Source organism: Melampsora larici-populina, assembly GCF_000204055.1.
Source record: "Melampsora larici-populina 98AG31 unplaced genomic scaffold MELLAscaffold_31, whole genome shotgun sequence".
Lineage (NCBI taxonomy): Eukaryota > Fungi > Basidiomycota > Pucciniomycetes > Pucciniales > Melampsoraceae > Melampsora > Melampsora laricis-populina.
In genome coordinates, this window is record NW_006768795.1 from 753,892 (window position 1) to 766,752 (window position 12,861).

The following is a 12,861-nucleotide window of genomic DNA, read 5'->3' on the forward strand; positions in this document are numbered from 1 at the left end:
GGGTGCGAAAATAAAACCAAAATAAAGAACGCGCGACTCACCCATTAGAAAGTCTCTTCTTCATCTTGTGGCTCATGCAATTTCAGCTCGTTCGGATTGATAAGTTGGTAATGGACACCTTCACATAAATCTTTTGCTGCGTCCTCATTCCCTTGTACAAATAGCTCGTAGAGTTTCAAGAGGACAGGCATGTTGCACACAACAAGTGGTACAAAAACGTGCGGAGCATAACACTGAATTGCGTGGCGAATCACGTCGCGGTCTTTACCACTAATGCTTCCGGTAACCTCAGCATGGGGGCGATTGACAAATTCTGGGTTTGTACATGGCGCGGGTTTTTGAGAAGCGCTGTTAACAAATTTATGAAAGAGCTTGACCATATCGGGTCGACTCATCGTGGGAAGGATGAACTGAGCTTTCACGCGTGGTGATATCAAACTGAAAAGGACGCTTTTGGTTGAACTCTTGGCGTTTGGGTCCACATACATAGCCGCCGAATCCCGCATTGAGAGATCCGGGTCCCCAGGGGTTTGAGAGAGGGTAGGGCCTGGATTGCTAGTGATTGATAATAGTGGTACGCTAGACGAGTTTGCGCGTTCAGATCGAGAAAGAAACGGCAAAAGACCAGGTAGGAAATCGTTTCGGTATCTGTTGACGACTCTGGTCTTGTCGGCATCTTTTGGAAGGTTGATCTTAAACCCGAAGAGTTCCATCATATCACGCAATTTGGGTCGACTGGTGCTCCGAGCATCGTAATTAACGTCAGGATGATCTAACAAGAAATTTAAGTGTGTTGGCACGTTCTTGATGATGGCGATGTAAGGGTGGTCTTTGCCAGTTGTTGATCTATAAGGTTGGCTACCGGAGGGTTGGCTCGTCATCCTGCTTGGTTCTTGCGGAATCTAGTAGATGAAATTGGTAAATGAGAATGACAACGTATGACAGATGACTGGATGGTATCTTCCAAAAATAAAGACCGGGAGGTGTGACGCTGATCTGTCCAATCATCCCTACCAATTCATCCATCCTTTTTATACACGATTGAACCCACGAATCCAGCGCACCACCTCAACAGACTCTGGCTCAGCAGTCCTGAGGACGAGGATTTGCATTCAATTGCAGAGCTGCATTTAGAACGAGCGTGTCAGAATACACTCCCCTTGTTTCTCTTGAAGATTAACCCTTCATAAACCGAAGTTGAATAACCCTTAAACCGAGTTTGGAAGGATGTCATGACTCATTTCCCTTTCCTCAAGCACAGTTAGGATCGGCGCCTTAATACCATTCTTGAGGATAAACACTTAGCACGAGCGTGTAAGGATGTCGCATGTCGTTCCCTTTCTTCAAGCAACAGGCCCCACCTTTCGTTGAGCATCAACGCTAGCTCGATTTCCCTTCGTTCGAGCACAATTGGCATGCCCCCAACACCTTTATAAAGCCGGGACGATCAACTGGATCAATCACCAGTTTCATTCATCCACAGTACCCCTCTTAGATATTCAGACACTTTTATCGTGATATTTAACAGCCTACCTAGATATAATTTACATTCACAAATCATGTCTCAACCAGTTGCCTTTTACAAGCTCCACAACGTATTCAAGTACACGATCCCACCTCATCTTCATAAGTTCATTGAGCGCGACTACGATTTCCGCCTTGCTACAAAATCCGAACATCAGGAAATACATCAGATCTTCTTTCCCCAGCGCCACACCGCGACACAGATCACCAAAAAAGATATCCTCGAGCGTTTCGAGATGTTTGTGCTCCCCTGCATCCTCGCTTGTTCAATCTGGCGTCCTTCGGAAAACCTGTTGGTGTATTATGAAGAGCTAGTACCAGTGTTTGAAGCCGGTAAGCATTCATGATCCGCCCTTACCTCGAGAAATCGTTACTGAAAACAAACTTATACCCCAGTTGAAGTGGACTTGCCGGGTGAAACATCGACCCCATCCCATCAATGAGGGGACCGCTCATTTTAAACCACTCGTACGTATCGACTCCAAGCTTCCTCGTCAGTGATCATGATTTGTTCTTTCGTATTGAGACTCCCGCATATCGATTCCTTTATCGATTCCTTTAGCGATCATAGTTCATCCGATCCGGCATCAAACACTACGTCGGATGCATGTTGTACATACTCGGGTCAACTCTCCATCTAGGACGAAAGAAGAATTCGAGATATTTAGATTACTGCCCCAAATATGTTGTATAGACCCGATCTCTTACCATTTGTTGTCATGTCATTTCCTTGGATAAACTGGTCTCTTACCGTTTGTTGTCATCTCGTGTCTTTGGATGACTGGTCTCTTACCGTTTGTTGTTATCTTCCCTTTTGTGAATGTTACAAGTCAATAACAATATTAGATTCCAAGACGCTAGATGTGTGATCCACGGCTAGAAGCCAATCTGACGAGCGTGTCTGTCGCGTGAGAACAACATCTCCACTGACAATTGGCACTTGATCAATGTATAGTGAGGCTGTCACTGTATTCAGTTATGCACGCTACAAAACCTCCCAGCTACATAGATCAAAAGTCCTCCAAAAGACACGCTTCCCAAAATGAAAGAAAATAGCTATTATTCTCAAAGACTAACTGGAACATTTTAATTTAAGATAAACGACTAATCTATGTCTCAAGATTCAGCGGATGGCCTGTAAACATCACCTATACTTCCTATATACGCTTTATGATTCACACCACTAATTGAACCTTTACATCAAGATACAAAGCCACCCGTGCCTTAAGGCGTATGAGTGTAGGGCGGCGCGGCGCCATCAGCTTGCCTTCCATTCGCAGCGGCAGCATCTTCGACATCACAGGTGCGTTTACTGTGGACAAAGTATCGTGTCAGTCAGAAGGATCTCATTCAGACGCAATCTGTTATTTTTTTGATTCATTAACTTACATTTCCTGAGCTATTAGTGCCCATAGAAGCCCGGTGTCATCTTGATATTCTCGTATGTTGCGCTTATAACGTTTGTAACGTTTTCGTGACAACTTTTCTTGACGCTTCAAAATTTCCCGGTGAACAATCACTTCGGGATCTTCTGAATGCAACATCGTGCGAATGTATACAAGCATGACTCGAGCTTCGCAACAATCTTTTCTGACGTCGTCAGTTTTTTCTTCCAAATACACCATAGAGTCGATAAGATGCTCGATCTCGTGACTGTTTAGAAATCCGTGTCTTCGTACATGTTGAGCAATATAGTCAGGTATCTTGTGAAAGTACCCGATTTCCAGATTGGTTTTGAAGTAGATTATCGAAGTTGCTTTCACGTTCAGAGAAGTCGAGCCGCCTCCGGGGATTGCATTCGGATCTGGCTTTCGATCATGACACGCAATGGCTTCAAACCCGGGTAAGATTCCGCTAGTTACGTAGCCTAGTATAGGTGGAAATACCATTGCTACATGGTATGTAGACAAAGGTTGCAACTTGAAGCTTTTGAAATATGAGAAATGGAGAAATCACTGACCAGTATAAATTTTGCTGCAGCGGGATCCGGCGCGAGTAAGGAATCGATGGATGTCCAGCTACGTTGACCTTTAGATCAAACCGCTCGAATGCAGTACAAATCAGGTATTGAAAGGGGTTGTATGTAATCAGTGCACCAACCCACTTCACGAAGGGTGTAAATCTATCAAGTTTTACTCGTACATACCTGAGTACCATTCAAATAAACCCCGCTCGCACGATCTGATTTTTGGAAGTAACCGCTTTCAAACCGCCTTCGAGTTGAAGTACTTCCAAAAGATGGAAGAGTTTGGGCCGACTTGTATTCCTTAAATCTCGGAAGTGCCTTTGCTCTGGATCCCTTTGGTATTCATCGTAACATCTGCCGTTTCCCTCGACTTTTGGACCTCCGATCTGCACGCTGATCGGATATCCGTTTTTTTGGTTATATAGATTGCGATAGATTGTCCAACCTCTTCAACGGTAACTTGAGCTGCACTGCAGTAGTCCGTATACGCTATATGCCAACAGGCTCTTCACAATTTCGTCACAGGATAAAATCACCATTAGCCCACTGGATTCAGTTATCACCTTCGCCCTTCGTTTCGATCAAGGAATTCTTCTTTTTCTGGCCCTCATACTTCTAAGCCACTATTTATTTATTTAATTTTCGTGCTGTCTACGCCTTACCTTTGAACAAGGTTCAAATCACATCAACATCAGAATGCCGCCACGTTCGGCTTATCGGCTCGCTGTTTGCCGATGCGTCACCTATGGTTGTGGACAGCAGCAATATATTGACGCCGATGGAAACCATCAGACCGGCAATCGAATCAATCACACAGGAGTCAAGGCTCATCAACTCGCAGACCAGCTTCAGAACCTGTCTATGACGTCCGAAAACCAGCCCGCGCGTATGCTGGGTCACATACCAGTCGATGAACTTGCCCATCGTCCCTTGCGACCTTCTGCAGACCGCGCGTTCTCTCAGCCGCGCGATGTACCCGAATCGTCCACCCGAGCCACTTCCAATGGCTTCAGCGCCGAAGCTGGCCCTAGTAACCGCCCTTTTCATGCCAATCCAACTCAGAATTCACAAAAGGATGCATTTGATACATGTACGTAAATTTTCTCTATGAATTTGCAAAGACCATGATCATCACATCCCACTGACTGAGACTCTTATCCTTTTTCAGCGCCGTACTTGGAAGACGAAATGTACAGCATCGATCCAGTTTTACTGTATCCTATTCTTTTCACTGCGTCTCTTGCGCTCTTTTCCAATTTATCCGTACGCACCACTAATTGGGCGCTGAAGTCTCAACGCGGCTTTGTAAAATTGATCAAAGAGTCTGGCTCTACACCTGCCCAAGCTCGCACGGATTTATTGTACACCGAACAGAAGGAACTAGAAGAGATTCCATCTAATATTCACACGGTTTTTTCGAAGCTTAATCTCAACCCTCGTCTCACGGTTCTCAACACATGTCCATCTTGCTTCGCTATGTTTCCAGTTGATCACGCACCTGAAGTCTGCAACTTTCCAATAAACACGGTACCTGGATTATTTAAATTCGCATTTCTTCCGCCGTCCCTTGAAACATCCGATGCTCACATGGCCCCAAACAGTACAAGTTGTTCTCAACCGCTCTTCAAGAAGCATCGGCCCATCCGTCAAACGGGATTCCAGGACCTCGAGGCTTGGATCGCGCGGTTTATCTGTCGGCCAAACATTGAGGAGATGCTTGATAGATCTCTCAAGGAATCTAATCAACCGTATTCACCTGAAAATGAGATTAAAGATATCCATCAATCGTTCGCGTGGAAGAATTTCAAAGGTCCCGACGGGTCTCAATTCACTTCCAAGAGTGGAAATCTGGCATTTGCTATGTTTGTTGACGGCATCAACCCGTATGGAAACAAACAGAGTGGTCGAAAAGTTTCAATCACATTCGTCGTACTTGTCTGCTTGACGCTTCCTTTCGAACATCGTTATTTGCCTGAAAACATCTTTATTGTTGGAATCGCCCCGGGTCCCAACGAACCATCTCTCGAACAGTCTAACTGGATCCTATCGCCAGTCGTCATGCAGCTAAAAAGCCTCTGGTCTAACGGTCTTTTTCTATCCCAAACCCCGTTGCATCCCCAAGGTCGTTCAATCCGTGCCGCGCTTTTGCTCTTCATTGCGGATCTTCCGGCTATCCGTCGCACACTTGGCCTAGCCAGTGTGACTTCAACAAATTTCTGTTCCTTCTGCGGCCTTCCCCTTTCCGAGATTGAGAATATTGATCAAACCTCTTGGCGTTGTCGTAATTTCGCCGAGCACAAGAAACACGCGTATGCTTCCAAGAATTCAGACAATCCTACACAGCGCAAGAAGATTTTCGACAAACATGGTGTGCGTTACTCTGTCCTACTCGAACTCGAATATTGGGATTTAATTGACTACCAGGTGGTCGATTCAATGCACAACTTACTGCTAGGATTACTAAACTGGCACTGTCGGAGGTTTTGGGCCATGCAAGACGACGAGGTGGATGAGCCTGAACCAAGACCACCTGCCGTCCCCGAAATTCGAGACTTATTATGTGATTTGGCAAACGAAGATTTCAACGAGCATTCAAACCCTCCTTCGGAATCTGATGATCCGTCCTCATCAACACACCCATCAGCTCCTCGAGTTCGTATAGCAAATCTTGCCTGCAGTACAGGTAATTCTTCCACAGACCCAGATTACGAGAATCAAGGATGGGCAGGTATCTGGGTTGAACCACATGAAGATTGTATCGTATTTGATAGCGTGATGCTCAAGAAAATAAACTCTTTACTCCCTAGAGTTCATCTACCAACATGGATTGAACGACCCTGCCCGAAATTGGGCAAGAAGAGTTATGGGAAACTCAAAGCGGACGAGTGGCGAAATCTTTTCACTGTTCAACTCCCGTTAATTCTCATCCCCATTTGGAGCGATGGTGATCAAGGCCATCTTTCTCTCTTGCAAAACTTCGCTCACCTGATTTCCTTGGTGAACCTCGCTCTCAAGCGCACGATGACAACACGACGCATCTCACGCTATCGAACACATATTCGATCTTACATGGAAGGAGCATTAGCACTATTTCCGCATTGTAAACCCGCGCCTAACCACCATATGGCATTCCACCTTGCTGACTGTCTCGAAAAATTCGGTCCTGTCCGCGCTTGGTGGTCCTTTCCATTCGAGCGTCTGATGGGGCGTGTCCTACAGGCGTGTCACAATAATCACCTTGGTCAGTATCTCTATCGAATGGCCGCTTTTATTGAATCAGGCTACTAATAACTTCCCTCTTTGCTTCCAGGCGAGCTGGAGATCACATTCATCAAAACCTTTTGCCGAGCCGGGAATCTTTCATCTCTATTGCGAGATGCAAGACTTCCGGAAGCCATACTTCCTTATCGATCCCAGCTATTGAGTATCATCGATCCAGAACCCTTTGTCGCCCAGACCTTCCCGCAACCTGATCGACGCTCACCGATCGAAGTCGAAGTTTTTCAACAACTGGTCCATCGACTCAACTCGCAAAAGGTCAACAACCGCCGGTGGATACCGTCAACTGAGTGGTGCCTTTTGTCAAAAGAAGGAGCTGCGTCTTATTCACCTGTTGCTTCATCCGCAATATTTGTACCTCGTATAACTCGGGAAGGGGTAATATACTCAACTGTATCTGACAACCCAGGCAACAGTGTAGTGCAGACCCAACAAGGAGGAACTACATCCTTTGGTCAGATACTGTCAATTTTCCATCACCGAAGAATTCCAGTGGTAGAAGGACCCCCGATCTCTGACACTTGGATCTCAATTCGAGAATTCCCTCCCATTCCCATGAGCCAACCAAATCCTTTTCGAACCCTAGCAAAGCCGGATATGCAGACATACTTGCGTCTTGATATTTCCCGACCACCCTCACTTATCCACATTGATGAGATTGTAGCCCACTGTGGTTGGATGACCTATGAACCTGAAGAAGTAACCGACCAATTGAAATTGAAAACTATTGCCTTGGTCTCATTGGACCGATGAACTCAAGGAATCCTTCAAGGGTATGTTGTAATTTACCTCTTGAATGGATTCTGATTGAGACTGATGTACACTTTGTACTGCAAACAGGTTGTTATACATACATTCCCTTCTCTTGTTTGTACATCCATATTTCAAATATACTCAACTTTACCTATGTCACTGTGGAGGAAAAAAATGTAATACAAGCCTCAAAAAAACTTTTGTATTTGAATCGAATTGGACTGTGTATTGTATGCAAGAATGAACAACAGTCAAAATTTCAATTACAGCTACAGGAAACATCCAACTTGATTGAGAGTGTCAGAAAGTCACAGAGAATCTCTCATCTGATCATCAAAATATGCATAATGCTTGAGCACTACTTTTCACTTTTTCCTGTAAGAGTAGGGTTTTTACAGATTGAGAAACACCATTAGAAAAATTCTGAGTTATGGGTGGTCTTGACTACAATCCTGTATACGTAGTAGCATATCCTTGTAGCGGGGTTAGGTTAGATCACTTATATAGCCTCGCTCCACCCGGTTCTTTCCTTTCTTCACTATCGAAGATTGGATTAGTTCTCGGACCGGGTGAAGCGACGAGCGCTGACCTTTAGCTTTAACAGGTTAGTAACCTCTTGCAATACTATCGAAGATTGGATTAGTTCTCGGACCGGGTGAAGCGACGAGCGCTGACCTTTAGCTTTAACAGGTTTTGAGTCCCAGTTGTGATACCAGCTGTAGTTTGTTGTAGATGAACGGTTCTGCTTAAAATTTTTTGAACGATCGATGATAACCAGAAGTTCAGGTTCTAAAAAGAAACCCTCAGATAACAACGACGACACCCAAGTGCCCGAGAACAAAACCAATCCCGATTCCGACTCCGATAAGGACGTTGACTTGCTACCCTCCAAAGGGCAAGAAGATTTAGATTCAGATATCAAGTTAAAAGATTCAAGTTCAGATATCAAGATAGAAGATTTAGAAAACAGCTCAGTTCTAGTTTCGAGTTCAAAACATTCAGATTTAAAAACCCAGATTTCACAAGTTACTGTTTCAGATATGTCTAAAGATCCACCACCTCACCAAGTTTCCGATCATTACACCTCGATGGACTTCTTTGTTAAAATGCCCACTCTAGTTAACAAGGCTGTTGCCACGCTAGATGAGAATGGATCGAACTATTTACACTGGAAAAATGACTTGTATGTTTTAATTGATTTTATAACCAAGATTCCCGATTACCTAGATCAAGATAGAAAGCAAACTACTGGTGATGATGTGATAACTCAGATGATAAGGGTCTCAGTATGCGAAACACTCAGATTACAAGTCGACCCGAAAGAATCAGCTTTTACCGTTTTCAATCGCCTAAAATCATTATTTCATTTTCCTACTCGTTCTACTCATCTCAGCTTATGGAAAGAGATACTTCAATCTAAAGTCGATTCACCAGATGCGGTGGCAGCTCACCTGTCGAAGATGAAAGCTAAGGTTGAAGAATTACAACGCACCGGTTTCACTTTTACTAAGGACTCCTTTCTTAGCATCGTTATGCAGCTCGGATTATCTCAACAATTTGCCAACGTTAACACGATCTTAGACTCCAGATTACGCACAAACCCTGATACAGCAATCTCATCTCGAGAGACTGAAGAAGCAATCCGTAACGAGACTTATCGATTGGCGGACTCGGCCATAGATCTGTTACCGAACATCTCCGCTTTAAACATCAATGATCGAGGACATAATTATGCCACAAGATCTAGAGTACAAACGCATGCAAGTCAGTCATCTCAAAGACGTTACCAAACTCCGACTCAGAGTTCAGGCAAAACATACCCTTCAAAGTCGAACTTCAGGGTTGGACCGAACACTCCAGCTCATCTGAAGAACTGTTTCGATTGCGGTGGTGAGCACTGGTCTAAAACACCATTCTGCCCCAAGTCACCAAACTACGATCCCGAGCTCGCTCGACAAGAACTCTCTCAACAATCGTCATCCCGAGGTACCTTCAGAGCGAACATGGCTGATGCGTCTCACGGTTACGATGCGTCATCTCCACTACCTCACTCGGTCTACAGTAGCGAGGCATCTGTCACCGAAGATTGGAACGTGGGAGAGGCGGTACTTGACTCAGGAGCGACGCACCATGTCACAAATGAGGTGGGTGCTTTGCTCAACTACACTCATCTTCGATCCCCAATCCCACTGCATGTTGCAACAGAATCTGAAGGCAACTTTCTCACAGGAATCGGGTCGTTAATCCTCAAAAGCGACTCGGGTGCATCTATTAAAATCAAGGATGTGTATTACTGTGAAAGAGCGAAAGGAACCCTTATTTCCATGGCAGCTCTGGTGGAGGATGGATATGTTTTTTCTTTTTCCGGCTATGATTTATCTTTGTCTTTTGGATCTCATACATTAACGTCGAAATACAAGAATCGCCGATGGCTAGTTCCTCTCATCACAAACCCACCAAAACCACCTGCCTGTCAGACTCATGTTTCGTCTTGCCGTGCCCGAGTGTTTACGAAAGAGGAGAGCAATGAAGCTTTGAGATGGCATAAGCGCTTCGGACATGTAGGTCTTAGAGTGATCAAAAGGCTGCTAAGTAAAGAAATGACGACAGGACTTCCCGAGCATTTAGTGAACGCACCGTTTCAATGCCCTGACTGTCTGATTAGCAAGAGCCTCCGACATCAAACGATGGGTCCGTCGGGAAGAGAACGGCCCCAACCGCTTGAGTTAATTGTTTCGGACATTGCTGGTCCTTTTGATGGAGAGTTATTTGGTTTTAAGTACATGATCACCTTTAGAGACCTGGCTACAACTTTTACCGACATTATGATTTTGAAATCAAGAGATCACGCACCAAGTGTTTTTCAGGAATTTGTTCTCAAGATGGAACGTCAGACATCATTTAAGGTCAAGCAACTACGAACTGATGGCGCCGGTTAATTTAACTCAGCAACTTTTCTTAACTGGCTCAAAGCTCATGGCATCGCAAAAGAAAAAACCCTTCCGTATGAACACAATCAAAACGGTGTTGCTGAACGCTCCATCAGGACGATTGGTGACATGGGTCGAACCATGCTGATTGCGTCAAAACTACCAAAGTTCTTTTGGTGTTTCGCCTACCTAACTGCTGGCTTTATTCATAACCGAATCCCGAATGTGAACACCGGCGATAAAACACCTTTCGAATTACTTTTTGGGAAGAAACCACATCTTGAAGGCTTACGCACGTTTGGAGAAGAAGCTTTTGTTCACATACCTTTGGAGAGGCGAGGTAAACTGGATCCACGAGCTCAAAAGTGTATTTTCATTGGTTACTTACCGGGCAGTAAAGGGTGGAAATTTTTCAACTTTGAAACTAAGAAGGTTGTTGAATCGTCTATGGCGGTTTTCTCTGATGATAAAGAGCCGGTACTTGAGGAAATCAAAGAACCAGAACAGTCAAAGGGTAATCTCAGTCACATCCTGAACGCTTTACAACTTGGAAGTTTCGATGCCGAGGAAGCGGTCATGCAACAAGATGCCCTGGTAACTTCTGTAGAAAACAGTCTGAAGAACGGTGATCCAACTATCCCAAAAACTTACAAGGAAGCAATGAGTCGTAGTGATGCAGATAAGTGGAGAGCGGCCTGTGAGAAGGAGATGGACCAGATGAGAGAGATGCAGGTGTGGGAAGTGTGTGATTTGCCTAAAGATCGTAAGGTGACTGATGCGAAGTGGGTGTTTGATATCAAGAGAGATGGAACTTACAAAGCCAGATATGTGGCTCGGGGGTTTACTCAAATCGAAGGGGTCGACTACCACGAGACTTTCGCACCGACCGCTACCTTTGCAGCTTTGAGAATAATCGTAACGGTTGCAGCAATGTTTGGCTGGAACACCTTCGGTTTTGATGTTACCGCAGCATTCCTTCATAGCCCTCTGGAAGAAGATGTTTGGGTAAGACAACCAGCCGGTTTTTCTTACGGACCGGTCTCGAAAGTACTCAAGTGTCTCCGAGCTCTGTATGGAACTAAGCAAGGAATGAGGTGCTGGTGGAAGTTTATCGCGAAAAAGCTTGAAAAGATGGGTTTTCGACCTAGTCAATTCGATGCTAGTTTCTACATCCTAAGACGCGGATCCGATACTTGCCTCATCTGGCTCCATGTGGACGATGGTGCTGTAACCGGTAGTAGCACACGATTGCTGATGGAGATTGAGGGTTTACTCAAAGCTGAAATCAAGATCAAGTGGGAAACAAGCTTAGATTCAATTGTGGGTGTTGAAATCAATCGACCATCACCTGACCGCTTTGAAATGTCACAACCTAAGCTTGCAAACCGTATACTCAAAGACAATGCTGATCTACTATCTGTCCTAAGTGCTGAAAACCCCCTGAGTGTGTCAACCCGATTAGAAACCTCTGTGAATGTTCCTCCAGTTGATGGGGGGAGATATCTTTCGATAATCGGCTCACTAAGCTATCTTGCAGTAGGAACTCGACCAGACCTGTCTTACTCGGTGAATTTCCTTGCGCGGTATGGCAAGACGCCTCAAGAAGCTCACTGGAACGCGTTAAAACATCTTTTACGATATTTAAGGAAGACAGCAAGCATGGGTATTTTAATCAATCCTCGAAAGACGAAGTACTCAGCACCGATGGAGACTTTTGTGGATGCTAACTGGGGCGGGGAATTTGCTAGATCATCTTATGGGCATGTGACGAGATTGTTTGGGGTACCGGTAGCGTGGGTGGCGAGAAGGCAGGCGTGTGTAGCTACTTCAACTTGTCATGCGGAGTTTATGGCGATAGGAGCGGCATGTAGGGATTCAGTTTGGTTACACTCATTAGCAACGGACATGTTACCTGATTTACCACCACCATTACTTTTATGTGATAATTCATCGTCAGTACATGTTTCAAAAGATAATGCGGCTAACAAGAGAACAAGACATGCGGAAAGGGAGTACTATTACATAAATGAACAGCTTCACAAAAAGAAAGTCGACATTAAATGGATACCAGCGAGCCAGCAGGTTGCAGATATATTTACTAAGCCCTTAGGACCTACAAAACATAAAGAAGCAATCAAGATGCTAGGCATGACTGGGAGCTGAAGTTTTACTTTTTTTCATTTCATTTCATTTATTTTTTCATTTTTATATTTTGAGTTTTATTTTTGTGTGTTTTCTTTAGGAGGATTTTTGTCTAGTCCTGGGGGGGAGTGTTGAAGCCTATATGTGTGTTACAGTCCTAGACTACAATCCTGTATACGTAGTAGCATATCCTTGTAGCGGGGTTAGGTTAGATCACTTATATAGCCTCGCTCCACCCGGTTCTTTCCTTTCTTCACTATCGAAGAT

The 12,861-nt window shown here is 44.6% G+C and overlaps 4 protein-coding genes across 4 annotated transcripts; 2 read left to right on the plus strand and 2 right to left on the minus strand.

Moving 5' to 3' along the window:
- Positions 1–44: 44 nt before the first annotated feature.
- Positions 45–881, minus strand: MELLADRAFT_89640 (uncharacterized protein; the record flags this gene model as incomplete). Its single annotated transcript, XM_007412551.1, has 1 exon — positions 45–881. One exon carries the CDS (start codon positions 879–881, stop codon positions 45–47), a length of 837 nt encoding a protein of 278 aa, XP_007412613.1.
- Positions 882–1,559: 678 nt separating this feature from the next.
- Positions 1,560–2,384, plus strand: MELLADRAFT_78415 (uncharacterized protein; the record flags this gene model as incomplete). Its single annotated transcript, XM_007412504.1, has 3 exons — positions 1,560–1,857; positions 1,921–1,992; positions 2,087–2,384. The coding sequence occupies 2 exons, from the start codon at positions 1,560–1,562 to the stop codon at positions 1,965–1,967; spliced, it is 345 nt and encodes a 114-aa protein (XP_007412566.1).
- A 364-nt stretch (positions 2,385–2,748) lies between these two features.
- On the minus strand, positions 2,749–3,413 carry MELLADRAFT_65130 (uncharacterized protein; the record flags this gene model as incomplete). The annotated part of the gene is made up of 2 exons (XM_007412550.1): positions 2,749–2,836; positions 2,914–3,413. The coding sequence occupies 2 exons, from the start codon at positions 3,411–3,413 to the stop codon at positions 2,749–2,751; spliced, it is 588 nt and encodes a 195-aa protein (XP_007412612.1).
- Positions 3,414–4,186: 773 nt separating this feature from the next.
- MELLADRAFT_65131 (uncharacterized protein) lies at positions 4,187–7,522 on the plus strand (the record flags this gene model as incomplete). The annotated part of the gene is made up of 4 exons (XM_007412505.1): positions 4,187–4,580; positions 4,659–5,238; positions 5,971–6,218; positions 6,801–7,522. The coding sequence occupies 4 exons, from the start codon at positions 4,187–4,189 to the stop codon at positions 7,520–7,522; spliced, it is 1,944 nt and encodes a 647-aa protein (XP_007412567.1).
- Between the last annotated feature and the right edge of the window lie 5,339 nt (positions 7,523–12,861).